The sequence below is a fragment of the Neovison vison genome, chromosome 8 (genome assembly GCF_020171115.1).
Source record: "Neovison vison isolate M4711 chromosome 8, ASM_NN_V1, whole genome shotgun sequence".
Classification (NCBI taxonomy): Eukaryota; Metazoa; Chordata; class Mammalia; order Carnivora; family Mustelidae; genus Neogale; species Neogale vison.
Window position 1 is genome coordinate 123,654,311 of NC_058098.1, and position 27,503 is coordinate 123,681,813.

Consider the following 27,503-nt stretch of genomic DNA (forward strand, 5'->3'; position numbering starts at 1 on the left):
ATGGCTCCCTGGCCTGAGGGAGGCTGAGGAAGCCCCCCCTTCCTCTCACACTTGGCCTCTTCTTCACAGACTTCAATGAGAATGGCTTCATCGACGAGGAGGACCTGCAGAGGATTGTCTTCCGACTGCTCAACAGTGACGACGTGTCCGAGGACCTGCTGGCTGACCTCACGAGCCATGTGTGTGCCCGGAGCGACACGGGCTGGCTCGGGCTGGGACATCCCCCAAAACCCCCGGGTGGCGGGCAGGGTGGGGTGCCCTGACGGATGGGCACATGGCTGGAGGCAACTATCCCCCAAGTTTCTCTCTTTCCTCCAAGGTCCATCCTTCCAGCGTTCCCAAGAGCAGGTGTCCAAGCCATCTACTCCAAGGGCCCCTCCCACCCACACGGCGGTCACTGCGGGCAGGTGGCCCGACAACGGCTTAGCCTCAGAGGGATACATCCCCACATCCCCTTTCCCATGTTATTGCAGATGTCCTAGAGTGACAGTCCAAAGTGTGACAGGACATGAAGGCAGCCTCATGAGTCTTTTTGTCCTAAGACCATGGGAACCTTCAGGTGCTTGAGGTCTGGATTGACACTAGAAGCAAAGATGAAACTGTGGGAAGTCATCGCTGCCTCCTTGACCTGCCTGGGCTCCTTGCAGTACGAGCCCCTGCCTGTGACTGGATACAGGTGTGGGTGGGGTGTCACTGCTTTCACCTCCACATCCATTTTCACTACCTAGTTGTGCTGGGAGGCTTGAAGGACACTCTTCGCATGACGAGAACAGCCCACGAGGCTCCAGACCTCAGTGCACATGACCTTATCTCTGCATCTCCATATCTTTGTCTGGGGTGGGGAGTAGCAAAGGGGGGTGTGGAGAACATCTGCCTTTCCCCCCCCAGGGAGGTTGGGGGACTCACATGCTAGTGAAGCACCTACCTGAGAGTCTGGCCTATGGTAACACTTGGCATGAGACGTTCTCCCCTCTGCCTGCGACCCCGTGTCATTTTCTCATACCGGGTTCCTCTCTGCCCTCTGGCTTTTTCTGCACCCCTGGCCAGGTCCTGAGTGAGTCAGATCTGGACAACGACAACATGCTATCTTTCTCGGAGTTTGAACATGCGATGGCCAAGTCTCCAGACTTCATGAAGTAAGGTGTTCTGGATTGGGGGTGGGGAGACAGGAAGTGCCCACCACAGTTGGGGGTGGGGCAGGAAGAGCCAATAAAGCGCCCCAGTCTTCCTAAGGATGTCATGAGTCTCCAGGGTCCTTTGCCGATGTTTTCAGAATCAGCAAAACTGGAGCTTTGGAGAAATTAGGTAACCAAAACTTCTAACCTTTAGAAAGAGGGAGTGAGGTTTAACCAGCAAGGGCAAGATGACGTTCCAGGCTCTGCAAATGACGTGGGTGGCCCTGACTTCAGATGCTGGCTATCTAGAGGTGGCACACAGGGGTCTTCCCCTAGGTCTAGGGGGCTCCAGGACTGACTGGCAGGTGGCCTTTGCCATTGCCCGTCCTGCTCCCCTGCCCCTACAACTCCAGAGGTCACCGGGAGTCGGGGATTTGTATGGATGTGTGAAGATGCTGGTCACAGAGTATTTCCAAACCTTGTTTCATGCAGAAGGGGCATTCAATTGTCTTCTATCTTCGTACAGACACCCTAGAGACAACTGGCCATCTCCATATTGCCCCAGCCATGTTTAATGGTCTTGTTTGGATCCTTCCAGTTATGGGAAAAGCACCCCACCCCACCCCACCCCAAGAGGCAGCCCATTCATGATCCAACAGCCCTGTTAGAAGGCCCTTCTTGGGAGCAGTGGACCTCTGTTTGCCGGTGTCTGCTGCTCCTGGGCCTTCTTCTGCCCTCGGTCTCATAGTCTCGATGAATTTGATAGCAAAGCATGGCCGCCATGATGGTTTAACCAACCAATCAGAAAAAGAACAAAGCACTAGACCTCAGAGAGTACCTGGTCAGGAATGGAAGACGGTGCATTCTCTCTCTACTCCGTACCCAGAGCCTCTGCCTCTCTCCTCATCTCTGCACTCATCTCAGCCTGCAGACAGGAAATCTCTCCTTTTCAGGCAGGAGGCCATACCGGCAAATGTTGGTCGCTCCTAGTAGTATCTCTCAGCTCTGACTCCAGATTGGGTCAGGTGTTCACCCCTCTTCTACTCACGTGGCGGGAGGAGAGGGTTCTCCAGGCCATCCTGGCTGCTGGGGGACGTATGTGTGGGCATACCCTCTGACATACAGTCCACACTTAGAACCACCCCAACTGAGAGTAATTCCTCTTCTTCCAGAACAGCCCAGCACATAACAGAGGCCAGAATCCTGTCCTCCTTGTCTTTTTCTTTCCATCTCTCCTGTTTCTTTCCATTGGTTTTTGGCACCATGAGGTTCTGAAACCCTTTGCTTTCTGGTGATGCTAAAAGGAGCAGAAGGCTTTGGGGGAGTTTGCAATAGCTGCAAACTGGCCATGCCAGAGAGAGGGATGAGAGGGTGCCACCAGGACCACTATGAACCTGGAAATTGGAGAGCACTTTAGATCTGTAGCTCAGGGTGGCTTCATGGGATGCTTTCTCTCAGCTCCTTTCGGATTCACTTCTGGGGATTTTGATGTGGCCATACCTGATCTGGCGGCCTCAAGGAGGACACTGGAACTTGGAATTCAACCCCCTCCAGGCACTGGGGGACTCTGGTCAGAAGTATGACTTGGTCCCCATCCTTCCCTCACTTCTAGACCATTGTTTATTCAATAAAGCAAAACAAAACCTTTCCCTTGCCTCATCAGTTCATTTTTTGAATACAGGATCACACAGAGGTAATTTTTATTAAGCACTGCTCATTCCGGAGCTTAAGTTTGCCAATGACACCAAGCTAGCTGGGATGACCAGACTTTTCGAGGACAGGGTCCAAATCCCAACTTCTCACAGCAGGGAAAAGGCCAAATGGGACAAAGTTTATGCAGAAAATCCACAACATTCCCTTCTTCCCCTGGAGCTACCTGACAGCGTCTTTCCTCCCAACTGCATGGAGTCGTGTTGGGCAGCGGTCATTCCAGCTGGTGCCTGGCTTTGCAGTCCTTGTCATGGGAGAAGATATCTAGGACCCACTTTGCACCCCCAGGCCCCAGGATGCAACATGTGGACCAGCAGTTGGGCGTTATTTGCTTTGCTCCTCAGCCAAATCCTGGAATGAATTTAAACACTGGATCCCAGGGGAGGAGCTGTTTCACTGAGACATGTACTTGAACCTGCAGTGGTCTCTTTGCCTTCAGGTCCTAACTCACCCGTTCAAGATGTAATAAATTTCCCATTGATGGATGGAGTCCCTTGATCAAATCTAAAAGATGCTGTAATGTTAGAGAAAACCTGTCATATGGATACACACCTGGCCTGAGGTCCCCATCCCAGATCCTGTGTATGGAGGGGCTGTTCCCCACATCCTGTCCCCTGCCACAGAGAAGTGGGAATAGCATCCCGGTGAGAGCAGACACTCCAGACTCCCCACTGCAGGCATGTGACCCATTCTCCCCATTTCCTTGAAGAATGGCTCAGTCCTGGGCCACCCTCTCCCGTCCTATTCTAGAAATAGTCCCCGGGAAAGACACCACAGCAGCCTGTCCGTGCCTGTCTGGGAAGAATGCAGAGAGAGGTTGCCGGACGCAGCTTTTTCTCTCAGGCACCACGGGGGCTTCCAGACTGTGTCATCCCCACCTCCAGAGTCTCCACATGGACCACAGGCAGGTTATGTAGTGGGCAAATGAGGGCTTGGGTCCAAACACTGGGTCTCTTCTAAGCTGTGGGAGCTTGGGTGATATTCTCAACCTCCAAGACTCTGTGTCCTGATCAGTAAATTGGGGATAACGCCACCTCCCTCACAAGCGAGTGTGTGGACTGAATGATGCCAAGTCAGGGCTCAAACTGGAATTCCTTTGTATCTGATCCCAGTGCAATGGCTCTGTGGTCATTTCACCTTCGTTCTCTGATATGTGATCATGGGGCTTCCTCGATTACACTGGTGGAAGCAGATGGGAGGTATCTCTGTCCCGGAGTGACCTGCCACCCAGGCTCGGGAGCCCTACAGTTCTTGGTCCTACCAGCCCCCACCTCGGGGGAAGGGTAGAGGGGGCCAATAGGTCATAGGACACTGCTTTCCACTGGCTTGAACCCCTGAGCTGAGCTTTCCACAGCCCTTAAGACGCAGTGCTGGGTGACCCTCAGGCATGTCTTTGCCATAGCCAAATGTCCCTGGAACTCAGAGAAGACCACGGGTTTGGTTGTGGCTAAAGATTTTATTCCAAAAAGCCAATCTGGTCAGAGCCAGGCTCCCAGGCATCACGCTCTAAACTCAAAGTAACGATCTCTCTTCTGCCGTTCCTGTGGGGAGACCCTCTTCCCCGAGGGGAACGTCTGGTAGGTCTTCATGTTCTCAGGAGATGTTCTTAAAAGGTGCCATTTCTTCTCCGGGGTCAGAGGAGGACTGGGGACAAGGATGGAGCCAGCATTAGGCAGTGACCCCTCAGAGGGAGGGATGCCCAACCGCGACCCTGTGTGCCCAGTGTTCTAGCCCATCCTGACCCTGCTGACTGCTCATCAGCCCAACATCTGATAAGCCACCCTGCAGGTGAGACCAGAATAATTGGTATTTGCATGACAGAATAGTGGTTCAGAGAGAGAACATGCGTGTCAGACAGAACATGGGTGTCAGATTCTGGCTCAGCTCTTGCTGGAAGTGGACCCATATAAAATGGACTAATGTGAGTACATCTGTCTCAGCTTTGTTTTGAGGAGTAAATGAGATAATGCTTATAAAGCACTTCAGTAAGACAAGGAGGAAAAACTCAACAAACATTATAAGAAATGGTGATGATGGTAATGATGGTGATGGTGGTCATGGTGATGATGGTGATGGTGGTCATGGTGGTCATGGTGATGGTGGTGATGGTGGTGATGGTGATGACGGTGATGGTGATGATGACGGTGATTGTAATGGTGGTGATGGTGGAGATGGTGGTTATGGTGATGATGGTGATCGTAATGGTGGTGATGACGGTGATGGTGGTGATGATGATGATGGTGATGGTGGTGATGGTGATGGTGGTGTTGGGGATGGTGGGGATGGTGGGGATGGTGATGACAGTGATGGTGATGTCTGATGGCAATGGTGGTGATGACAGTGATGGTGGTGATGGTGATGATGGTGATGGTAAAGATGCTGATACTGGTGATGGTGATGATAGTGTTGAAACTCAGGAAAGAGCAGGGATTTCCCCCAAGCCACAGTGGTGATCAGGAAAAGGTCTGAGCACAGACACTGACCCTCTTACTCCCAATGACCTGGTTGGCCCTATCTGTTGCGCGAAGCCATCAGCTGCATATGCTGCCAGATAAATTGGAGAAGTGGGGCTGGGACATCCTAAGCTCCCCACAGCTGTAGGAGGTGAAGGTCCTGCCCAGAGTGATCTCAAAAGAAAATATGGCCCAGGAGAGGCCCCATACTGCCTCCAGGTTTGGTCTGACTCAGAGCCACCCAAGGGGTGAAGATGTCCTAGGGTTGGTGTCAAGAAATCTCAGTTTCTCCAGGTTATACCTCCAACCAGACCTTCTGCTCAGCAAAGTTTCTGAGGCCATCACTAAGCCTGTTTTCCTATCTATAAAATGGGCCCATCTATGTTACAGAGAGGAACCTACAGAGGCAGGTCAATTTGTGTCTTTAAAACCCATTAATCTCAATGGAAAGTGTTGCTGCCTTATCCATAATGATGATGGCAAGGCTTGGGGCTCTTGAGTCAAGCAAAGGGTCAGCACGTAGTTGGAAACCCAAGATCTTCCCGATGACCACCTGATGCTTCCTTCCCACATGACACCTTGGCAGCATAGATTTCTGATTTCCATGCCTTGGTGTCAGGAGGGAGCGCAAGGCAAACATGTGTCTGGATTAACTCGCAGAGCAGAGAGGGCCTTCCCTGGGAAGAGCACCTCTCCCGGATAAAAACAGTGAGATTCAGGCAGTGGGGAACTTTAAGATTTCGTTAGATGGACAGCTGGACTTTGAAAGCTATTTTGTAGTCCAGAGGAGAATATTTTCTGAGCCTGGTCCGGGTTGAGGTGGGGGTGGGGGTGGGGGGGGGCAGTGTGGTACCAATTCCAGGCTCTGTGTAGTGCCCTTTATGTCCGCCAGAGGGCAGCAGTTCCTTGTTGCTCGGAGCTGCTGGGCCCACGTTTGGACTAGTGTAGCTGCAAGGCTGCCCACACCCGGACCCCTTGCTGTGTGACTATCATCCTCTGCACCATAGGCTCCTTAGGGCCAGTTCTTAACTCATTTCTCACTCTGAGTGGCTGCATGCCTGGCTGAAAGCAGGTGCCTACGGACATGTGTTTGTAGAACGCGTGAATGAAGGGAGGGCAGGCACTCACAGGTCGGTGGGGAGGGGGTACCGGTCCCACTCCTTCACAGGCAGCACGAAGTAGGGAACCCGGGGCACCATGCCCGTCTTGTCTAGATAGAACTTCCGATGCTGTTGTGCCACCTACAGCTCGACCCAAGGAAGAGACGACAGGCTGTTAGTGTTGGAGAAGCAACCTGGGGCCTCCTGCCATTCCTGCCTGCCTACACCTGGGCAAGGGGTGGGGGGCTGCCTCCCCTAATGCCCTTGTTGGAGTTCCCAGCTGTGTGTCCTCTCTGAGACCAGCTCCCCGTCTGTCTAATGGGGGAAATGGCCCACACCACACCAGCTTTGCTAGGGAGAGTAAGCGAGACAAGCGACCGGGGGCCAGGGCTCATTCTCTGCTGTGAGACAAGCGACCAGCAGAAGGAAGGTATGTGAACCCTGCCTGAGCAGGTGACACAGTTTGTTTCTGCCTCCCCTCGCCCCTCATGATGGAGACCAAAGCTCTTTCCATGTCCATTGACATGGTCCCCCAGCCCCCGGATGTCTCACAGCATTGACCCGATCCTCTCCCTGGAGAGGCTGCCTTCTCACACGTTCTCTGCCCAGAGGACCAGGAGGTACCTGTGTCCTTGAACTCGGGCTGGAGGGTTGTTTGCAAGAGACTGCGGGGGGTGGGAGGGGTGGTTCTAGGAACACAGCAGAGAATGAGCCCTGGCCCCTGTGAGCTGGGCAAGCACGTCAGTGGTCAGTGCCTGTGTCCACAAGGATGTGTCTGAACCAGAGTCAGGGGAGGCTTTAAGAGCCACAGGGGCAGGACCAGAACACCTGGAGCCAGGCAGCTAGTGTTTGGGGCTGGGGTTGACTCCAGGGTACATCCTCAGAGATCTGGGAGACAGAGCGGCATAGGGTGGGCACTAGGACCCAGGTGGGCAAGTACAGTCGGGGCAGGGGGCTTAGTAGACCCTATGTCTGTGTTGGGTGAGCTCAACCTGAAGGTGGATCTTTGGCCTTTTACTCCAGTAGGAAGTAAGCGACAGTCCCCCAGGCTGTGGAGCAGAGGGGAGGGTGGGCACATCCTCAAAGGCTCCAGCTCTTCCGGCAGTGGGGGTAAGCAAGGGCAAGAGTCCTTGCCAGCTCAGCTCAGAAAAAGGAAACAACGTCTCCTCTGGCCCCACCGTTGCTCTAACCCTCTTCCCCCAACCACCAGGGAAAGGAGGCAGCCGCCCAGCCCAGGGCAGCCCACCTGGTAGAACCCCGCGAGCTGGGTGGAGCGGTCACTGTCCAGGTTGAAGCGGGTGTAGACAGGGGTGTGCAGCCAGCGGTCCCGGGTGTGGGAGCGCTTGCTCAGCACCAGGTCAGGGTTGGAGGAGAAGAGGGTCGGGAAGTGGCCGCCTGTGCTGAAGGGAGTGTGGCTCTTCTCCAGGGCTGCGTTGCGTTGGTCCTGGAAGTACTTGAGAGTGGCGGTGCCATAGGGGGAGCCGAAGGCGAAGGCCACACTGGGTACATGGCCTTGGTACCTGCCATGGTAATGAGGGGTAGCGGAACAGGAGGGGAGATCAGAGCAAGGCTCCAGGGCCAGTTCCAAGAGAGGCCCCGAAATCCCAGGCATGGGGCCAGTGGGCCCTGTGGGTCACTTCCAGGCCATGAGAAGCTTCCCTCAGAGGTGCTGCCCAGTTTGGGGTTCCAGGGCAGGATGAGGGAAAGAGACTCTGGGCCTCTCTCTCCCCCTAGAGGATGGTCATCCTTGCAGACCAGAGGCTGAGGCAGGAGCGAGAGCCCCAAGCAAGCCTGCAGGCAAGTCACTCTCCATTCAGAAGATGGGGAGGCCTCCTGCTACCAGCTCATTAAGGGTAGAGGACGTCAGAAGTCGGTGGGAACATAGCATTGGGACAAAGCTGTCACTTGCAGCCGAGCGACCTTGCGACGCGCCCCTCACACGGGCTGCCAGGAGCTCCGTCACCCTCTGCAACCCTGGAGGCTGGAGACCGGTGAGAGGGACAGGGGCTGGCGAGTGGGGCCCCTCGGAGAGACGGACAACCCACGCACGCACACACAGGGCACTAGGGAGCCCCAGTCTGGTGAGATTTACAGAGAGCCAGGCTTGCTGCAGCCAAGTGAGGGGCGATCGGGCGACCCCGAGAAGCAGGAACATCAGACTTTGTGCAAGAGACAGAGACCAGTGGCTTCCCAATCAGTGCTTCTCATCCACTAAAACCTGGCCCAGACCCCATAGTGCCCTTGAAATGGCCCCTGACAAGCCCATCCCGGGTCATCTGCGGCACTGAGGGCTGGTGACCTCTGCCTTCTCGAAACGCTGCTCCTGGAATTTAGGACACTGTTCCCTCCTTGTCTGCTGGTCTTCACCTGACTTTCTGATTGTTCCTTCTAGGTCGCCCCCTCGTGATGCGCCTTTTCTGCTCTTTTCCTCTGGGGTCCGTCCTGAGCCCACACAGTCCCTGGGAAGATGGTATTCATGCTGAGCCCTTAACCAACACCCTTGGGTGGCTGGCCCTGGGTCTTCATCTCCTGCCTGGAAGTTTCCTCAGACTCCCGTACACCGTGGCACACGAGACTTCTCCCTGAGATGGCCCAGGCACTCTCTCTCCCCACCACCTCCCCAACAACTAGCCATCTAGGTGAAAAGCACTCGCCAGATGGCCAAGTCAGAAACCTGGCGTCCATCTCCCACAGCCTCATCCATCTCTTGCCATCTGTCCCCAAGCCCTGGGGCTCCACACCATCCCAAGCTTGGGCCACACTGCCTCTTATCTGGACGGTGGCCACAGCGGCCTCCGATCCTCCCAACCACGTCCTTACTTCCCCCCCACCTTCCCATACTCCAGCCGGACTGACCTTTCTAAAGTCAAGCCCTTAGCATGGCATTCAAGGCCGTCTGGGAGCCGAACTCGCCTCCCTCTCCAGCCTCCACCATGTAACTTCTTTCTCCCTCCCCTTACTTGTCTCTCCCTTGGGGTTTGCCCTGTGCCCCCCGCCATTAGGAATGCCTGCCCTCTCCCCTGGCTCCTGAGGCTTGACCCGGGTACGAAAGGATCCTTTAAGGCCTGCTCTGTGGGGCTCCTGGGTGGCTCTTGATTTCAGCTGAGGTCATGACCTCGGGGTCGTGAGATTGAGCCCCAGGCCGGGCCCCACGCTCAGCAGAGTCTGCTTGGGATTCTCTCTCCCTCTCCCTCTGCTCCTCCCCCTGCTCATGCTCTGTTTCTCTCTCAAATAAATAAATATTTCTTTTTTTTTTTTTTTAAATAAACAGACCCGCCCTATCACTTCTCTGAAGATCCTTTCCTTGCCACCTCTTCCAGGTCTAGGTGGGTCCTGCTCTCTGCCCTACCTCCCTCCACTAGCCAGACCTCCGAATGTTCTCGTCTCTGTCTCTGTCTCCGCCATGAGGCGGGGAGCGTCTCGAGCACAGCTGGCTCACGTCTTCCCTCTGGGTCCCCAGTTTGCCATACCAGGTCTGGCAGGCAGTCTGGGATGGAAACGTTTAGGGAACAAAGAAAATGAGTCGCTGCGTGCCTGCAGCATCAGTGATGTTTCCAGTCAGACCTACTCGTACAAATGCCCGAAGGACCACCGTGCCTCAGGGACCCCCAGCACCTCCCCCGGGGCCTCCCCTGCTGGGAGGCTGGACACCTCATCTCTGCTCAGCTGAGTTCTCTTACCAGGGAAGCCCCAGGGAGTGCAGGGAGCCTGCGGGGTCCCTGCGACATCGCGGGCTTCCCCGACTCCCCAGGCCACAGGGCACTTCGATCTGAGGTCCGAGCTTCAGGGTTACCTGAAGCAGCTGCTCTGGGCCTCGACCTCCCACCAATAAAATGAGAGAGCATTGCGGGGCTTCCCTCCTTCCATCGTCAGGTGGGAGTCAGGAAAGCCAAGCTGGGGGATTACTACCAGGCCTTCCAATGGCTCTCCACTGCAGGCAAAACAGAACAGGAGCACCTCCCTGCCTCCTGTCCCAAACTCCCCTCGCCAGCTGTGCCTTTCTAGAATCTTACAGCACGTGAGGTTGTCTGGGCCCAAGCAGGCAGTGAAGGGAGACGACTTCCACTGCACTCAGGCATTGGTCCAGCCTTACCTCTCCTGCCTGTGGCTTCTCTCTGCCCTTAAGACCATGACCCTCGGGATCCTAACCTGCACCCCCCCTGCCTTTGCCTATCTGCTGGCTCCTCCCGAGTTCCTGGCCGATGGCTCAGTCTCCTCTCCCAGAAAGATGGCAGGGCTGGTGATGCCTGTGAGGTCACCATGGCCCCTTCTGGTCAGAGTCCTCCTCTGTCCCATGGTTCGCCCCCCTCCTGGGTCCAGAGCCTCCCCTCCTGCCCTTCCCCTGCCCCCAAGAGTCTCTCTCTATTTCTCTCAGCCTCTGTCCTCCTGCCTTGCCATCGATACTCTCTCCTCTCTTAGCTTCTTCCCCTCTGCCTACAAACACACACATTCGCATGCATTTTTCCCAGGCTGCAGAATCCGCTCTGTCGGCCTCGCATCCCACCCTTTTTCTCCCTGTATTCCTGAATTTCTCCCGCGGAATGTTCTGCACCTTCTGCCTTTACTTCTTCCTCTCCCATTCTTTCCTTGATCTCCCTCAGTCTGACTTCTCACCACCCCCACCCCAGCTTAAATGTGAGCCTGTATTTTTTCATTAAGGTAATGTAAGATCATCCAATTGCCAAATCCAACATCCTCGGTTCAGCCTTTCTCTGCAACACTCAAGCTGATGAAGAAACTCATTTGCAAGAAACATAACCTAGCGGTAGAAGCGGAGTTCTTGAGGGTTCCTTGTGCTATAGATGAAACCTAATAAAAATATAAGCTCGACAGTCAAGTGGTCAGAGAGCAGCAGTAGGGATAAGCTTCCTTTCACGTGGAGGGAGCACCCCATGGATGTGCCTCCGCCCCCCACTTGTCCTTCTACCTTCAGGTGGAAGAACATCAGGCTGGTGGGCTGAAGCTTGTTGAAGCCCACCCACCCCTCACTCTTTTCCCTGGAAGCATGCCAGCCCAAAGGGCTCCTCTGTGCTGTTTTGCATGGACACACTGCCCTTCAGGAGGAGAGCCTGTCCCGAGTCAACCTTGCCACCTCCTTCTGGGGTTCGGTATCAGCCCTGTTGTCCCATAACAGCTTTCACTCTTTTATTTCTCCAGTGGTTCAGAACGCAGGCATGAAAGAGATGCTGGTCATCAGATGCTGTCAAACCCCAACAAAAAGATAGTAAAGCGATAGCATGAAAATGAAAGGAAGGTTGTCCGCAGCATTCTGTAGGGACAAGAGCGTGACCCAAGAACATCAGACTGGCCAGCCTACCATCCTGTTAAAAAGGCAGCCGCTGGTCCTTTTCTGGCAAGAAAGAGCTCAGGAACCAAAGCCACCCATAGGCTTTCCTTGCAAGTAGCACTCAGTGACGAAAATCTGCCAGGGAAGAGATGATTCAAAAGAAATACCCAGGAATGTAGGGTGGTTAGTTTCAAATCTATTTCAGTCCTGGAACTAGAAATAGCAGCTAGGTGAAGGCTGGTGGCAGCACAGAGTGGAAATGTTATAAAACCTGTCAAAGGGAAAAATAATTTCGGCAACAAAAATTGGGGAGGTGGGCGGAGGGGCGATGGGCGCGCACCCACGAAGAATTTATAAGCAGAGTCAACCCATGGCAACTAAATTTAAAATGTGTCGTTGAAAAATACACGACACAGTGACTCTCACCCCTGGATGGTTTTTATCCTCCCTCCTTCCCTCTTCTTTAGAGAGATCTTTTAGGAATTAATATTTCTTGAGCTGAATTAGCATTTATCTAAAGTCTGGGTATTCTTCCATTTTATGCCAACATCTTTCTCTTCGGTGGAGTCCTAGTAAGTTTACATTTTGTGATTTTCGTTCTAAAATAGCAAACGTAGCAAGATCGTATTTTTGTAGAATTGCTTTGTCTATCATTCTGTCCACTCAACCAGCCAGCCGTCGAGTCTTTTTTGCTGAACAGACACACAACGAGGACGGTAGAAGGAAATTCACCAAAGACTAAAAGAGGTTAACTCTAAGTGTTTGGATTTAGGGTAGGTTTTTTTTTTTTCCCCCGCTTTGTCCATGTATTTTTTTTTTTTTTAAGACAGTGGATAGTGTTAAGAATTACTTTAGTGCAAACCTACTGGGTGCCGGGTGTTGGGGATCCAGAAGTCTGCAAGGCTCAGCCCTTTCTCCTCCCTCCTACCCCCTCATTCTGAAATGACAGTGTTACACAGTGTACATGCAGGAGTTCTAATGCCTTTAAATTCGGGGAGGGAGGCCCATTCCCCAGGGTGAGGGGGCGGTATTGGTGGAGCCCCATGAAGGACCTTCCACGGGGGTCAGACTTTGATGAGGACCTCAGTGTGGAGGGGGAGGGCCTGGAAGCTCATTCTCTTCCTCGGCTTATCTTCTAGATGCTTCCAGATGCCCCAGGGTCCTCGCCTCTTTTCAGAGACCCACTCTCTCTGGGAGAGCTCATTTATGCTAGACTTCCAATACTGCCCATTCACCAAGGATGCCCAGAGCCGTGTCTCTATGTTTCTTCTCCCAGCTACGAATCCACACACCTAGCTGTCCACACAGGGCTTGCCCCTGAGTGCCAGATGCAGAAGGATGGATACCAGCCTGCTCTTCCTTCTCCTGGATAGCTCTGCCTGGCTTAATGACACCCATATTCACCCCTCACCAGCCAGAAACTGGGATTCAGGCCATTCACCCTTCTCCATCCCCCCTCTTTTGTCCCTAAGCCCTGAGACTCTCCTACAGCTGCCAGCAGGCTCTTCGCTCACAGGACCATCTTGAGTCTCCCAGCCAGTCTCCCAGACCGAGTCTCCCCCTCTGGCCTGCCGTCCGCACTTCAGCCAGCACGACCTTTCTCAAACGTGCATCACAGCACCAAGGCTCACCTCTCCCTTCTCCCTTCCCTGCGGGTGCCCAAGGCCCAGGAAGCTTCGCGTCTCTGGGACCTCACAGGCTGTCCGCACCTCTGAGCCTTCGCACACATCCACTCGCCCCAGGATGCCATGTCCCCTCTTGCCCCCCGGGGGGTTCCCCACTCACTCACAGAACCAGGGCTCTCTGTCACCTTCCCTAACCTCACACTCCCCTCTGCTGAGTGTGAGTGTGTCACATCCGTCCACCTCCTCTGCTAATCTGTTCTCCTCCAGCCTCAGCACCTTCGCAGCACCTAGCATAGGACTAGTGCTCAATAAGGGTCCGCTGGAGGAAACAAAGTCCCAAAACCCGGGGGGGGGCACCACGTCCCGGAACGCTGCTCCCAAGGGGCTTGGCTCTGATCTGCAGAGCGCACGTGGGCACAGGGCGTCCCACCCACGGGGGCCTTTGCGTTCCTGGGAAGAAAGGAGCTATAGAAATGTGACGTGTTCCCGTGATTCTTGTCTTCACCACCCCCAGGCTCTCTGCCATAGTCCTCCTCTGCTCCCCGATTTTCCACCTCCCCTGAATGCCAAGATATTTGCATCCCAATAGAACAGAAGCCCTCTCCTCCGCAATCGCAATCCGCAGTCCTCCAGGGGTTGGATTCCGGATCCTGCTCAGGGCTTGCTGCTCCGGGAGGGGCGCAGGTGCGCACGTTGGTGCACATGTCCACATTCCGGTAGCACTCAGAGGGCATGCCTCGGCAAGCCAGGTCTGTGTCCCCTGGACGCACTCGCGGTTCTGTGCCTTGAGCGGGACCCCGTGTGGTTCTACGGCAGAGCTTTCCAAAGGCCTGTTGTTAAGGGTTGCATGGCCTGTCGTGGAAAGAACAGAAGGGAACGGCAGGAAAGGCAGACAGGTTGCATAACGGGGGATCCAACAGGCCCTATGGTGCAGCCACACCTCCTCCTTGATGCCCTTCTCTGCCGCTGGGCTCCTTGGCCGCCTGCACAGGAGCTGGGAGACGGTGCTCAGCCAGGTCCCCAGGGAATGATCCTGTGTGCATCCCTGTGTGCACAGAGAACAGTCCCTCCCTGCCTCTTGAAGGCCCTGGCTAGCCCCATACCTGACATTAAAATTAATTACCATGCCATCAGAGATCCCTTGAGCAGCCTTATTAACTAATTAACTTGTGACTGTTCAGCACGTCCTCATTCCACCGCCTCCTTCTTTAAGACACTTCCTGCTGAGTACGGGGCCATCAGATACTTCCCCTGGGCAAAAACTTTCAAGGGCTCCCCATTGTCTAGGAAATTAAGTTCAAGGGGCCAGACGCTCAAGGCTCAGCTTGATGTGGGCCTCTGGGAGCGTCTTTTCAACTTTCCCAGCCACTTCCACGTCACAGCTTTTCTACTCCAGCTAAAAGGCTTTTGCTGCTTTGGAAGTCTATCTGGCCAGCACCTCCAGCTTCCTTCGGGCCGTCGCCTCTCCCGAAGACACTTCTCTCCTCCTCTCCCTGCCTTGGGACCTTAGCCATCCCTCAAGGTTCATTTCCAAGCCTTTTCCATGCTTGTCCTCTCCATTGAACTGTCTGTGCCCTTTGTGATTCTTTTTTTTTTTTTAAATTTAAGTTTTTATGTATTTAAGTCATTTCTACACCCAATGTGGGGCTTGAACTCATTGACCCCCAAATCAAGAGTCGCCAGGCTCTTCCAACTAAGCCAGCCAGGCGTCTCCGTTTGTGACTCTCTCATGTCTCAGGTCACATGCTGGCTGTATTGGAATTACCTGCGCCTTTAGTCTAGTCTCTTTCAGAAGTATCAAGTCCGTGGGGGAGAGAGGGAGAGGCTCTCCTCCTGTCTGCATCCTGTCTCTCCTGGCCCTCCAGAGAGGCTCTGTACATATTTGTTGAAATGAACTGACATGTGGAGGCACATTTTTAAAAGGCTGATGATTCTTCTAGAAAGACAAAGCCTAGGTCTCCAGGAGCCCCTGGTCCCCTTCTTAGGAAGGCCTCCCCAGTTCTGCTGGGCTACGTGAGAGGCATCAGCTGCCTACTGGGCTCTTGGACTCTCCTACATCCCTTTGGCATGTGGCCTTTGCTTCATAGCCCAGGACACAGTGGCCTGTCTTTGGGGCTGCACTTCCATGGCCAGGGCCTGGGCAGAAATGGAAGGAGCTCTCCTGTCCTGGCCTGGCCCACACCTGTCTCAGCCCAGAGGTGACGCCTCAGGTCTGCAGCAGCTGGCAGGAGGCAGGGGTGTGAGAGAGGAGGCTGGTCTGGGCTCCTACGGCTGAAGGAAGCCAATTCCTAAAGTTCCAGGGTTTTTCCAAGCTGCTGCTAAACAAGCCAGTATTAAAAATTAAATTATAGGGGCACCTGAGTGGCTCAGTGGGTTAAGCCTCTGCCTTCGGCTCGGGTCATGATCTTGGGGTTCTGGGATCGAGTCCCACATCGGGCTCTCTGCTCAGCAGGGAGCCTGCTTCCTCCTCTCTCTCTGCCTACTTGTGATCTCTGTCTGTCAAGTAAATAAATAAACAAATAAATCTTTTTAAAAATTTAAATTATAAAAAAATTTAAGTATATGAAGTCACAATTAAAGAAATTATACTGAAAACAAAGGTAATAAACACTTAAAACTGATCACTACCTAATGATGTCACTGCTTTGTCGCCGTCCGTGTTCTGGAGCTTAGTCGTGCTTCCTGTGTGTGTAGGGTGGATTTATCGGGTGTGTGAGCTGCTCGGCGTCTCCCCCCAGCTCTGCACCCGGACGCCGTGACGATGGCCTGAAATCAGCCGTGGTGGGAGTGTTGAAGCTACAGAGAGGGGATGGACGCTACACATCAAGGCTTTTTCCCTCCAGAGAGCTGGTTGTCTAGGGATTCTGGGCAAGGGGACACAGACACCTTTGTGCGACTACTGTCCTGAGAATGTCCTCTTGAGAGCGGAATACATTGACTTTAGGGTTTTGCAGTCTCTAAGGCTCAGGCCCAGCTCAGTGGCAGAGTGAGACCAAACTGCTCCTCCAGGAAGACAGAGGGAAGGGAGGGAGGGAACTGAAATCCCCTGCCCTTGCTCCTGGTGAGAACCCCTGGGCAGAGCCGGTGGCGTCAGGGGCAGCAATAGTCCAGCCAGGAATGAAGGCACAGTGGTGGGTCAAGGGTTTGGACGAAGAGCCTGGTGAGGCATGGTGGGAGGCTGAGAGCAAGGAGCTGGGTACCACTTAGATCTGATGTGCAAGCAGGAGGCACAAAGCCCTACTGAGGTCAGTGCCATCCCTTGAGAAGCCTTACAGTCCCAGGACTCGGACCCAAGAATTCCCTGCTACTGCAGGGAGGGCGGGCTGTGCTGCCCAGAGCAGCAAGGGACCACCACGTGAAGCTCCCTGGCAACAAGCCTGAAGCCCAGCAGCATCCTGTCTCCCTTGGTACCCAGAATCAGGCCTTGAGCAAAGCAGGGATCTAACTAATGGTAACAGATAACAACTGGAGGGATTGAGGAGAGCCTCGGTGCTGAAGTCAAATCGACAAGGCGGGGTAACTTGACCCTAGATAAGCGTTTCGTCTCTCATCTGGGTTGCTGCAAAGGTTTTTTAGAGAAAGTATGTAAGGAGCCCCACACAATGCCTGGCACATAGTAGGTGCTCGTGCCTGGGGGTTCACAATGCTGGCTCTTCAGTCACCAGCTTGCAACTCAGGCAAGTCCCCTTGCTCTCCCTGGCAGACCTCAGTGACCACATCTAGAGCAGCCCAGGGCTGGGTTACAGGATCTCCAAGGTCCTTACCCTTGTGAATATTCTCCACTGCTAAGAATAAAACTGGTAAGGGAGCTGATTTGAGTGTCAGAAGAGACGCTGTGCTTACAATCCTGCGATTAATATTTGAAAAGACACACAAAAATGATAATTATCCAAGTGTGGTGGGGGAACCTTGGATTCTTTCATTAAGTTAACAAAATGAAGGAGCAGTTAGAAACAAAAGCCAACTTCATTCATTCCTCACTGATGAGGATCTGAGGGACAGCATATTCCTCCCAGAAAGATCCGTGGCAAAAGCCTCAGGTACAGACTGAGCTAGCCTTTTTTATGATTCACCCGTTATCACAATTTCTAGATCAATAACAGAACAGGGTGCTCGAGGGAACCGCAGACCAGTGGCATGGACGAACCCAGAATCGCTTCTGAAATATGCAGACTTTCCTGGCCTCCGACAGAGTGGGGGACACTTGGGGAGGGTTAGATCCCCACTTGGGGACGGCAGGGAGCTGAAGGAAAAAAAAATATGTTAATGTAGAGAATGAAATCCTATGGTAAACACCAAGAATGTGGTATTAACACCACTATCAAGGGCTGCCAAGATGGCTTTGAACTAAGCCTTATGGGATTACACTACAACGGGACCCATCGAGGGCGGCCCAGTGCTTGTCTGTCTTATCACAACACCTGGGACAGCCCAAGTGCTTGGCAGGTCTTTGTCAAAGGAATGCCTAAATGAAGGAAAAGATCATAGGAAAATCATAAGCCACCTTCTCTAACACCCCTGGCTTGACATCGGGAGGGTCTGGGAATCTCATCCCTGTCCTCCATGCCCCGGGGCAACTGGTGGGAGAGAGAAGAGATTCTTACAGTCTGGGAGAAAAGGTTGGGATTGGAAATCTCAGACACCGTGGGACACCGGGCCACAGAATGGAAGAGACCGTCAGACTTGCCTCTTAGATGTTTGGATCTTGACAGCAGCCAGAGAAAGGAAAGTTAGGTTTGACCCTGCATCTGAAAATGCTAAGGGCAAGGCAGATCTGGGGACTGAGAAGTCCTGGGAAGATTAAGTGAGATCAGCGGGAGAACTGATCACAAAGTCGGAGGCCAGTGCACATCCCTCAGCAACAACTAGCACGGCCCGACCGGCCGAGCCGTATTCTCTGAAACCCACCCAGGCGCCCACCTGGTCTGCCACAGTCCTTCATCTGACACATCCGGCTCTTGCGCAAATCCTGGTGCACCACCGCGGGCTGGGGCCCGAAAAGCCTGCTCCCTTCTTGGGCCCCCCACGCTCTTGCTCCTGCCCAGGTGTCTCCAGACACCAACCTCACGCTCCTCCCCCTTCCCCGGGCCACTCGACGGGGACCCACTTTCTACAAAGGGGAACAGGGAGAGCCACCCTGAGCGCACCAGCCCCGGGGTAGGTCACCCAGCAGGTGAACGACGGGCGCTCTCTGTTCCTTCAAACCCCAGAGCCAGAGGAGGGTTGGGGTGGGGGGGAGACGCGGACTCCGACCCCCCGAGTTCAGGCGGGGGCCTGGGTGCGCGGCGGCCTTACCCGGGCATGAGGCCGGGGGGTACGTAGGCGGCATTGAACTCGGTCAGGAGCGTGCCTGCGCTGCGGGAAGCCATGGTGGGTGCGGCGAGCGCGCAGCGAGCCCTGCGCCGCAGGTCTCCCCGCCTGACGGTAAACAACCTGGGGTCACCTGGCAACGCGCGCCTGGCAACGATGGGACTGGGGACTGGGGCTGAGGGGAAGCCGAGTTCCGGGGGGGCTCCCAGACCTCCCCAAGTGTGGTCTCCTGGGGACCCCGCCAATTCCCCCCCCCCAAGCGGGGCTCCCGCGCCCAGGAATGGGCTCATCTCTCTGCTTCCCCGCATGCCCACGTGTGGGACGCTGGATGAAGGTGGAAACTCGCAGGAGAGGCCCTGCAGGAGATGCGCCCCGAGTGCCCTTCTGTCCCCTGCAGGACTCGGGACACGGCCCAGCGCCCTTGCTGCAGAGGCGGAACAGAAAGCGACAGCCCCATCTCGGCTCTGCCCGCGCACCCCAGCTCCTCAAAGGGAATTGTCTTCCTACTCTCTCGTCTCTCCTTGGGAACTTCCTTCTTGCCTGGTCTTGCCTGTCACACTACTCCACGAGAGTGGCTTATCAGAAAGGGGCAAAAGGCAAATCTTGGGAGGATCTGGATGTGTGATGTACTGAGGTCCTCAGTTCCGAAGTGCAGCCCACAGGGTTGGCTTGTTTGCACCAGAAAGCAAACTTTAACCAAGTCCCCGATGAGGGTTCCTTATAATAATGGCTTCCTCCTGCAACCGATGCCCTCACAACCCATTTCTCCAGTGACCCTCATTCCAACCCTGGTCTTTAACTGGGGCGTGAAAGAGCCGTGACAGCCTCTAAGGCGACATGCTCTTTGGGGCTTGGAGCCAAATCTGTCTCCCAGCTCCCTTGGAGCAGACCTGGTATCACAAGAGAGCTCTGCCATTTACCCTTGGCCTTCTCGGTTTCATTCAGTCTTGTCCAAGAAGTGTCATCTTCACAGTTTGAATCTGTAAATGGCAGCTAATGAAGACCACAGACACTAATGAACTTGCAGGAGGCTTTTGCAACCAGAATTGTCAAAGGCTTTTGCTGAGCGATAACATTGGGATTGGGGGGGAGCCATGGACTTCCAAAGAGTGCAAGAAGCAGGGGAACTGAGGTCTGGGGAGGAAAAGAAACTGTCCCGGAATGAGTGGTCGCAGACCAGGCAGAAAGACTTTCCACCAGTCCTTCAAACTGCAGTCAAGTCTGTGTATTTCTAAATTCCCCATGCAGAATAGGAACAATAATAAGAAAAACATTTGTAAAAGTTGTCAAAGAACAGCTCTCAGTTCACGTGTGCTGTACTCCAGGAAGGTGCCCCCCACCACCAAGGTCAAGTGCCCACTCCCTCCCCCATCATGACTTCCCCGCTGGTGGTGCCCGAAACAGAGGACCATTCCAGCGAGGCTTCTGCTTGGGGTCCAATACCATATCACATTCACCCCTGAATCCCTGGTACCTGGTACTAGGAGGAGCTAGTATATGTTGAATAAATTTTACAGTAAGAGTTACAGAAATCTGTAATAGTAGGTAGAGTGGAAATTAAAAGGTGAGGTCTGGCTTAGGTTTCAGAGGGTCAGCTGGCTTGGCTAAGGGGTGCTGTGTGTTGGCGGGGTGGAATTACTACCATCTTATCAATATAGAAACTGAGGTTCAGTCAAGCTCAATGCTTTGTTTAAGACAAGTTCATGGGCTTTTTCCTAAAGAGGCACAGGCCTCTTGAAACTCACTCACCCCCTACAGGAGAGAACCACTGGAGGGCCTGGGGAGGAGATGGATCTCTTTTTCCTACTAGTCTTACAAATAAAGCTAGTTTTTTTTTTTTAAGAGACATTAAACTTACCTGGTTTTTAAAATTTGGTGGATATTCTTTTGTATTCAATAAATATAATAGTCTGAAATACTCTTTGCTTCATTGTAGCTAGATAAAAGTGAGAAAGAGCAGGAACTGAGGAAGGAAAGGGAGAGAAGGAAATAGAACATAAACAGAAAAAGAAGGCAATGTAACAAGGAATCATCTAGAAGGACTCTCCTGTGACATCCTGCAGGTCACTGGACTGTAGAATTCAAAGGGAGTAACCTCTTGTTAGCATGCCGTGAAAATCTGATGCTTCCCTTTTTGAACTTTTAGGCTCTGTTTCCCTTATCCCGTCAACCTTCTATGGGTATCCTGTTATACCCAGGATTCCATGCGAGGCTCTGGGACTGCAAAGATGCAGGGCACCAGGGTCTCCCCGTGGTGAGAATGAAGCAGTGAGATGAGGGGGTGGGGCGGCACAGACGAGGACCCCAACCCAGTCTGAGCGAAAGTGTGGGTGCAGAGGCACTTTCAGGATGGGGCATCAGTTGGGCTGAGGCCGGGCCAGAAGACAGGGTGGAGTGAGCACTCCCTGCAGAGCAAACAGCCAGAGGAAGGGGTAGATGGCCTTGTGGAGGTTCTGGGTTCTGGAATCCTGGTCCCTGGGCTATGTTACTAGAAGAGACGGCCGTTCTTTTTCAGTCCTTGGAAATTTTGCCAGATATCCCTTCCCTGTGTCCCCCAAACCCAGCAGCTAACTAGACACAAATCTTGACAGTTCTGCTCCAGTGAGGCTCACCGGCCCAGCCTTCTCCATCCCCGCGCCCAGGATGGGATGAGGCTAGTGCCTTAAGCATCGCCCTTAGTAGAACATTGGCCTCTGACGCCTTCACATTGGGGCAGTTCCCATCATGCGGAGCCTGGCTCCTGAGCTCCATCTTCTCAGATCCAGGGATCCCAAAGCAGGAGGTCAGGACCCCACCTCCAGGGGGTATAAGGTCCCCAAGAGCAGGTGGGAGAAATAACATCTCCTTTTTCTCAGAGCTCCCTTTCTGACAGCAGCCACCAGACACAGCTTTAATGGTGTCTGGTGGATGCTGATTTTCCAGCGGGTGGTAGTGGGGGTGGGGTGGGATTTCTACATGGCAGAGTGGGACCCAGCCAGGCCTGACCCATCCAGGTTCCCTGAGCCTCACGGACACCAGCAGCCCCGGTGGCCAGCTTGACTGGGGGCATGAATCCCCTCGAAACACCAGTGCAACAGGCCAGCCTCCTGTGTACACAGATGGTAGAGCTCCTTGCACTCCCACTTAACACTCGTGTGCAAGCCCCTCTGCCCACTCCTGGCAGCTGCACTGGCCTAGCAGGGCACAGCAGAGTGGGGAGGAGAGGTAGGCAGGAGCGTCAGCCCCAGGGGGCCAGGAGAGGCTAGGCAGGGCTTTATCTAGGAGCAAGCAGCTGCTGAATAATGAATTTCCCACTCCAACTCTGAGCCTGCATTCCCAGGGCTGTACGCAGGGCACACCACACACACACACACACGCACACGCACACACACACACCAATACGCACTGGGCTGACAACTTGGAGGGGCGGGCACTGCCAGGGCCGTGAGGCTCTGTGAACCGCTGGAGGGAGCAGCTCTCTCGCTCGGTTGCCTGGGTCTCTGTGGGCAGCATCCGAGGGGGCGCAGGAGGCGGGAGCAGCAGAGCAGAGAGGGAGAGGAGGGAGGCGTGTGCGTGTGAGTCGAGCTTCGCCAGACTCACTCCGTCCCCAGCCGCTCCTGCCCGCCGGCGGTGTCCAGGCTCTACACGCCAGCATGGCTCTGTTTGTCCACCTCAAGACGGTCTCGGAGCTGCGGGGCAGGGGCGACAGGATCGCCAAAGTGACTTTCCGAGGTAGGGGGCCCCCTGTCTTAGAGGGACCCTAGTTCTGGGCTGATGGGGATAAGGCAGGGCAGGGAGGATGGATGGGAAAAGTTCTAGCAGGGTTGGGGCGATGAGGCTTTTCATGGGCAGCCCTCTGCCCCTGGCCTGACTGGCCACTGTGATTTCCTGATGGTCAGCGTCCCCCGTGTCGCCCTGTCTGCGTCTGTGTCCGTCCCTCCCTGTGCTTGCCAACGTGCCGTGTGCCTGGTAGGGTGCAGAGTTCTCTGCCTGCAGGGGGTCCTGGGGAAGTAGAGGTAAAGACCGCCTCTCCAAGCTCAGGGGGACCCACAGCAAAGAGACCCAGCCCCATAGAGCCTCTGTGGGCCCATTCCTCCTCTCCCTCTCCCTCCACAAGATCTCCTTGGGCTCAGGGTGGTGGTGGCCTCTGCAGACTGAAAGCCATAGCATGGCTCCCCAGAAACCAGGCAACCTGGGGCTCTCTGGTTGAGGATACTATTGGCTTCTTGTGGATCTATTGGTGGGCAGGGATCCTGTGAGCCCCACTGGCCTCTCCTCTATCAATTCTCTTCCTATCCTCTCTCTCCCCATGCATCCAGCAGCCAGTTACTATGGTCTATGTGCCAAGCCTGGGGGCTGAGGGTGACCCATGCTCTGTCCTTGACGAGCCCACCTCCAGTGGGCAGACAAGTAGGACAGGTGTTTGATATGATGAGGACAGGGACAAAGGCAGCATGCAAGCCACAGAAGCAGCACCCGACTTGGGCTGGGGCAGAGTGGTCAAGGAAGGCTTCCTGGAGGAGGTAGCCCCTCAGCTAAAACCCAAGGGACTAGCAGGAAGGAGTAAGGTAAGGAGGTGAGGGCAGTGCTGGTGCCGGGGACGGGAGGCTGAAGGTTGAGAGAGGAGCTGGAACGTGGAATGGAGTCGATAGAGGATCCATGAAGCTGGAGCCCAGAGTAAGCACAGAAGCTAAGGCAGGAGAGAGGCGGAACCAAGGACGCAAGGCTGCCTTTACCCTAAAGACAGTGGGCAACCCCCAAGGCTTTTAAGTAAAAATAAATAAGGCCGGGCTTCCTTGTGCTTACCACCCACCTGCCTTGGCTTCTGACTGGCCATAGCCCAGCCCTCTGGGCCGGGACATCTCTGATGTCCTTTCACCAAAGGCCAGGGCACTCCTCACTAGACATGGCCCTTTTTCCTAAGAGGGGAAGATGATGGGGGCTGGGGGAGGAGCTGAGAGAAGCCCAGCAGACCAGAGAGCAAAGTGAGCATCGGGCCCAGGCTGGGGGCATGTCCGCACCCGGGTTGCAAGGGAGAGATGAGACCAGGGACCATAGCCCCCATGCCCACCTTGCCCTCCTCCCCCATCGGATGGGCTCTGGTGGGAGGCCCAGGTTGTGCACAGAATGGGCAGGGGTGCAGGGGATCGCAACGTCCCTGCAGGCAAGTTGGGGAGGAAAGGGTGGGCAGGCTGCCTGTTGCTTCCCACACCAGCCCGAGGACGGCTTTGTCTGCAGCACTCTGGATCTGTGTGCCACCTGCTGGCTTTAGGAAAAGCGAGTGTGTCCCTTCATCTGTGAAATGTGTCCCTGGGCTCCACGAACAGCATAGCACTCGGCTGCTTGGCTCCAGAGTACTGTGTTCCTGCGGCCACGACCCACCAGCCCCCCGTGGCGGCAAGCAGGCATTTGCAGGCAGAGACACCAGGGCCCAGAGGGAAAGAGACCCCTGTGGCATCAGTGCAGGGGCTGGGGCACAGAACCTCACCCCCTTCCCTGGGTGCTCGATCCTGCAAGCCCCTTTTTCTCTTCCTGGTCAACCAGAGCACGCTATCTGATGTGCCCCCCCTTCTCCTTTGATCTCCTTTGATCCCTGGGCCTCTAGCCTCAACCGACCACACGGGAATTTGCTGGTTTGCACACTGGGCCTTCTGGACTGAGTGGGGAGATCCACTTCCAAGCGGTGCACCTGCAGCAGGTGGCCGCAGACAGAGCTGGGGGAAGGAGCTGGGCATCAGGAAGGGGCCGATGGCAAACAGATCTCCACAAAGCATCCTTTCTAACAACCAGAGATGTCTCAGCCATTCCTCAGCAGCTGCCAGCACCTGACAACCAGAAACACCCCCAAAAGCCCAACATTAACAACAATTCAGAGGAAGCAACCCATTCCAGGATGTTCCACAGCACCTCCTGGCATACACAGCCTCAGTTGTCCAAGCAAACGGCCGCAGGGGGGAATCAGAAACTGATGAATAGTCAGAGGGAAAGGACGGCCCTGGGTTCCCCTAGTCCCGTGAGTGAAGCTCAGGGACAGGATGGGTGCGGGGAGCCCTAGTGGGTTGGGCCCTCTGGCTGTGACCCTGGCAGACAGGATGAGCTGGTTGAAACATAGCTTGCCCTTCTGTGCTGTGCCCCCTGAGACCCTTAGGGGCTGCGGTGGAAAAAGTTCTAGATACGGAGTCAGAAGCTCTGGGTCCTACTGGGTTCTGGCTCTCACTTCCCCTCTCTAGTCCTCATCTTTAAAATGGCCACGTGGGTAACAAGCACGTCCCCGGGGTGCTTCAGTGAAGGAGTGGGCACTGGAGGAGGTTGAGGGAAGGGCATTCAGATGACTGCTAGGTCTGTGAGGCACCCCTTTCCGGTGCTCCTGGGGGGTGGCTGCTGGCTCCCGAGCCATCTTCTCTCCAGCCCACCTTCCTCGGGGAGAGGAGAGCACATCTGAGGGCTTCCTGACCTGTGCCAGGAGCGAGCAACTCAGGCCTGTCCTCTGCTCTGTAGGGACCCCCTGGCTTAGATGTTCCTCAGGAACCTGGGCCTGGAGCAGACTGCCCCCCCCACCCCGAGAGCCCTGTTCCCATGGGGGCTGCACCTTCACCCGTAACCTGATCCTGCCCTTATTCCTTCACTCTCTGTATGTGCGGATGTTTGTGGACAGGTCTAGGACCCTGAGGGTGAAGACACAGCCCCTGCTTGCAGGAGATACAGTCCACTGGGTCACACAGGAGACACCAGAAGCCCTGGCCCCCAGGCCATGTCATGCACGCAGACCCCAGAGCCCCAGAGCTTCCTGTGAACAAGAGGAGACTGTGGTCCTCATTGAACTGAGAGGCCTGCAGCCAGAATCAGGAGTGCGCGGTCAGGAAAGGAGCCATCTGGATGGCAGGTCACTACTCAAAGAGAAGCAGGACTCTCCTAGTGTTTGTCCTTTTTCAACTGCTAACTTGGTTCTCAGCATCAATGAAAACCAGGGAACACAGGGTGGGAGAGCCTGTAAGTTCCTCTAGGCCAGCCTCTGTCCAGTGCTCAGCCCATCCTGGGAGAGAACCTGGGCTGCCCATGAAGTAGCGACAGGCTGTCTGGGGCCAGGCCCATGATCTCTCCGTACTCCCCCTGCCCGAGCTTTCTTGCCACAATAGTGGGTTTGGGGGTTGGATGTGTGAGTTGGGTGTTTTCTGGGGGCTGGGTCTGATCTCCAAGTAATTCACTTGAACTAGTGATGGAACCAGCGGTAAAGGTCTGCTTTATCAAAGACTTCTCCCTCCTCCTCCTCCTCCCAGCCCACCCCACTGCATTCCCATAACCCTGAATTTCTTGTCATTCTCCCAAAGATACAAGCCCTGTATCTCTCCAGACCTTGAGACATTGATTTCTTTTGCCTTGAACAACCCCCACCCTCCATCTTGAGAACACGCATGAATTCTGTCCATCCTTCAAGGCCCAGCTCATATGTCACCTCCTCTGGGAAGCCTTCCCCCTCCCTTGCAGTGCTATGTGCTTACTCCTCCCACAGCTCAGCTAGGGCACTTGGTATTTTAGAAACCGCCACAGTTCTGGGGCCCCAGAGGGAAGCTGACCCCATTCTCTAGGAAAGGCGGGGGAGCAGAAGCAAGTGGGGCCACGTGTGGCCCAAGCCCTTCTTAGAACACGCTCTTTCTGAGCACGGCTACATACAACACGTGGTACAGGGTGGAGTTTCATAGGCGAACCAGGGTCCCATAATCGGATAGGGGAGCAGGGATGAGTGGGACATAATGGGGAAATGTCCGACTCAGAAGGGCCAAGGTGTGCTTAGGGTTGGGCCGTAAACTGTGGCAGGGGATGGCAGCTTCCTTCTTACGCAGGTGGAGACGCAGAAGGAGGGTTGAGGAAGGGCTGCTGCGGGAGGCCAGGCCATTCTGGGTGAGGGGCTGACGGGACCAGAGGCCAGAGGAGGGAAATCCCAGTTGAGTGCCCTAACTAGGACGCCCCAGGTTGGGCTGGAGCAGAGGCTGCAGGGAAGTTGAGGCGGGATTGGGGGGGGCAGTGAGGGCGATGAGCCAGAATCCATGGGGTCAGGTAAGAGAGTGCTGGGGGGAGGTGGCGTCCCGGCCTCGGCATGGGGGACAAGGTGTCCCCACTTGTGGCTGTGGGGACCACCCGGATTCCAAATTAGATTTCTTTTCCCTATTAAAAAGGAGGAGCTCTCCCTCTTAATGAGAAATAGGACCTCTATCTCGAGGCTTCCCTGCCATCCCTGGTCCTGCACCACATCTCCTCTCTGAGAGCTTGTGGGCTAGGTGTCACCCCCCCCACAAGGGGGTGGGGATTGCCCCCATGGAAGGGGACGAAGGGAGGGACCCTTAGGACAGACTCTGACACCCACACTGGCTGTGAACCCAGCTCTGTGCGTCTGCTGTGCCTCCCACCTCCTCCACTGTACCCACCACACACAGGTCCCTCACCCCCTGGGAGTGAGGCTGGGGACAGATCTTCTCTGTCCAAATTCCCAGGTGGTAAATGTCCCCCCTCCCACCCGGAGCAAGCCAGTGCAGACTCAGAGAGAAGGCAGAGCACACTGGAAATTCCCCAGGCTTCTCCTGATCTAATGAGGGTGTTTTCATGATATGGAAGTGACTGTAAAATTGTGTCCTGCTACAAAGGCCCTCAGCAAAAATGCTTCTGGAAATGTGTTCCAGAATAGGCTTGCAAATAATTTCCCTGAATTGCGATGCCTTCCTTGGTTGTCTCACCCACCTTTACTCATAACATAAAAGCTACAGCCCTCCCACCTACACCCATGGCTGGGCCTAATCCCTTTTTTATTATTAACTCTCTATGATGGAAAGTCTCAAAGACATACACGAGTTGGGAGAGTGTTGCATTGGCCCCCGAGCTTTCCCAGGGCAGTCTTAACATGCGTCAACTCCTGGCCGGTCCTGTCCCAT

The 27,503-nt window shown here is 54.8% G+C and overlaps 3 protein-coding genes across 5 annotated transcripts in view; 2 read left to right on the forward strand and 1 right to left on the reverse strand.

Moving 5' to 3' along the window:
- Positions 1-2,604, forward strand: part of CIB4 (calcium and integrin binding family member 4) — a 48,258-nt gene extending 45,654 nt beyond the window's left edge. The window contains exons 5-7 of the mRNA XM_044262253.1: positions 70-179; positions 1,048-1,136; positions 2,574-2,604. Of these exons, the coding sequence (XP_044118188.1) occupies positions 70-179; positions 1,048-1,136; positions 2,574-2,604 (230 nt within the window). The remainder of the gene's footprint in view (positions 1-69; positions 180-1,047; positions 1,137-2,573) is intronic.
- Positions 2,605-4,324: 1,720 nt separating this feature from the next.
- Positions 4,325-18,659, reverse strand: FAM166C (family with sequence similarity 166 member C). The gene is made up of 4 exons (XM_044262538.1): positions 18,586-18,659; positions 7,625-7,898; positions 6,407-6,519; positions 4,325-4,469 (listed from the first exon to the last, which is right to left on the reverse strand). The coding sequence occupies exons 1-4, from the start codon at positions 18,657-18,659 to the stop codon at positions 4,325-4,327; spliced, it is 606 nt and encodes a 201-aa protein (XP_044118473.1).
- A 3,573-nt stretch (positions 18,660-22,232) lies between these two features.
- The window catches only part of OTOF (otoferlin), a 91,477-nt gene continuing 86,206 nt past the window's right edge, over positions 22,233-27,503 (forward strand). For all 3 annotated transcript variants that reach the window (XM_044262540.1, XM_044262539.1, XM_044262541.1), the window contains exon 1: positions 22,233-22,311. In XM_044262540.1, coding sequence (XP_044118475.1) covers positions 22,233-22,311 — 79 coding nt within the window. The remainder of the gene's footprint in view (positions 22,312-27,503) is intronic.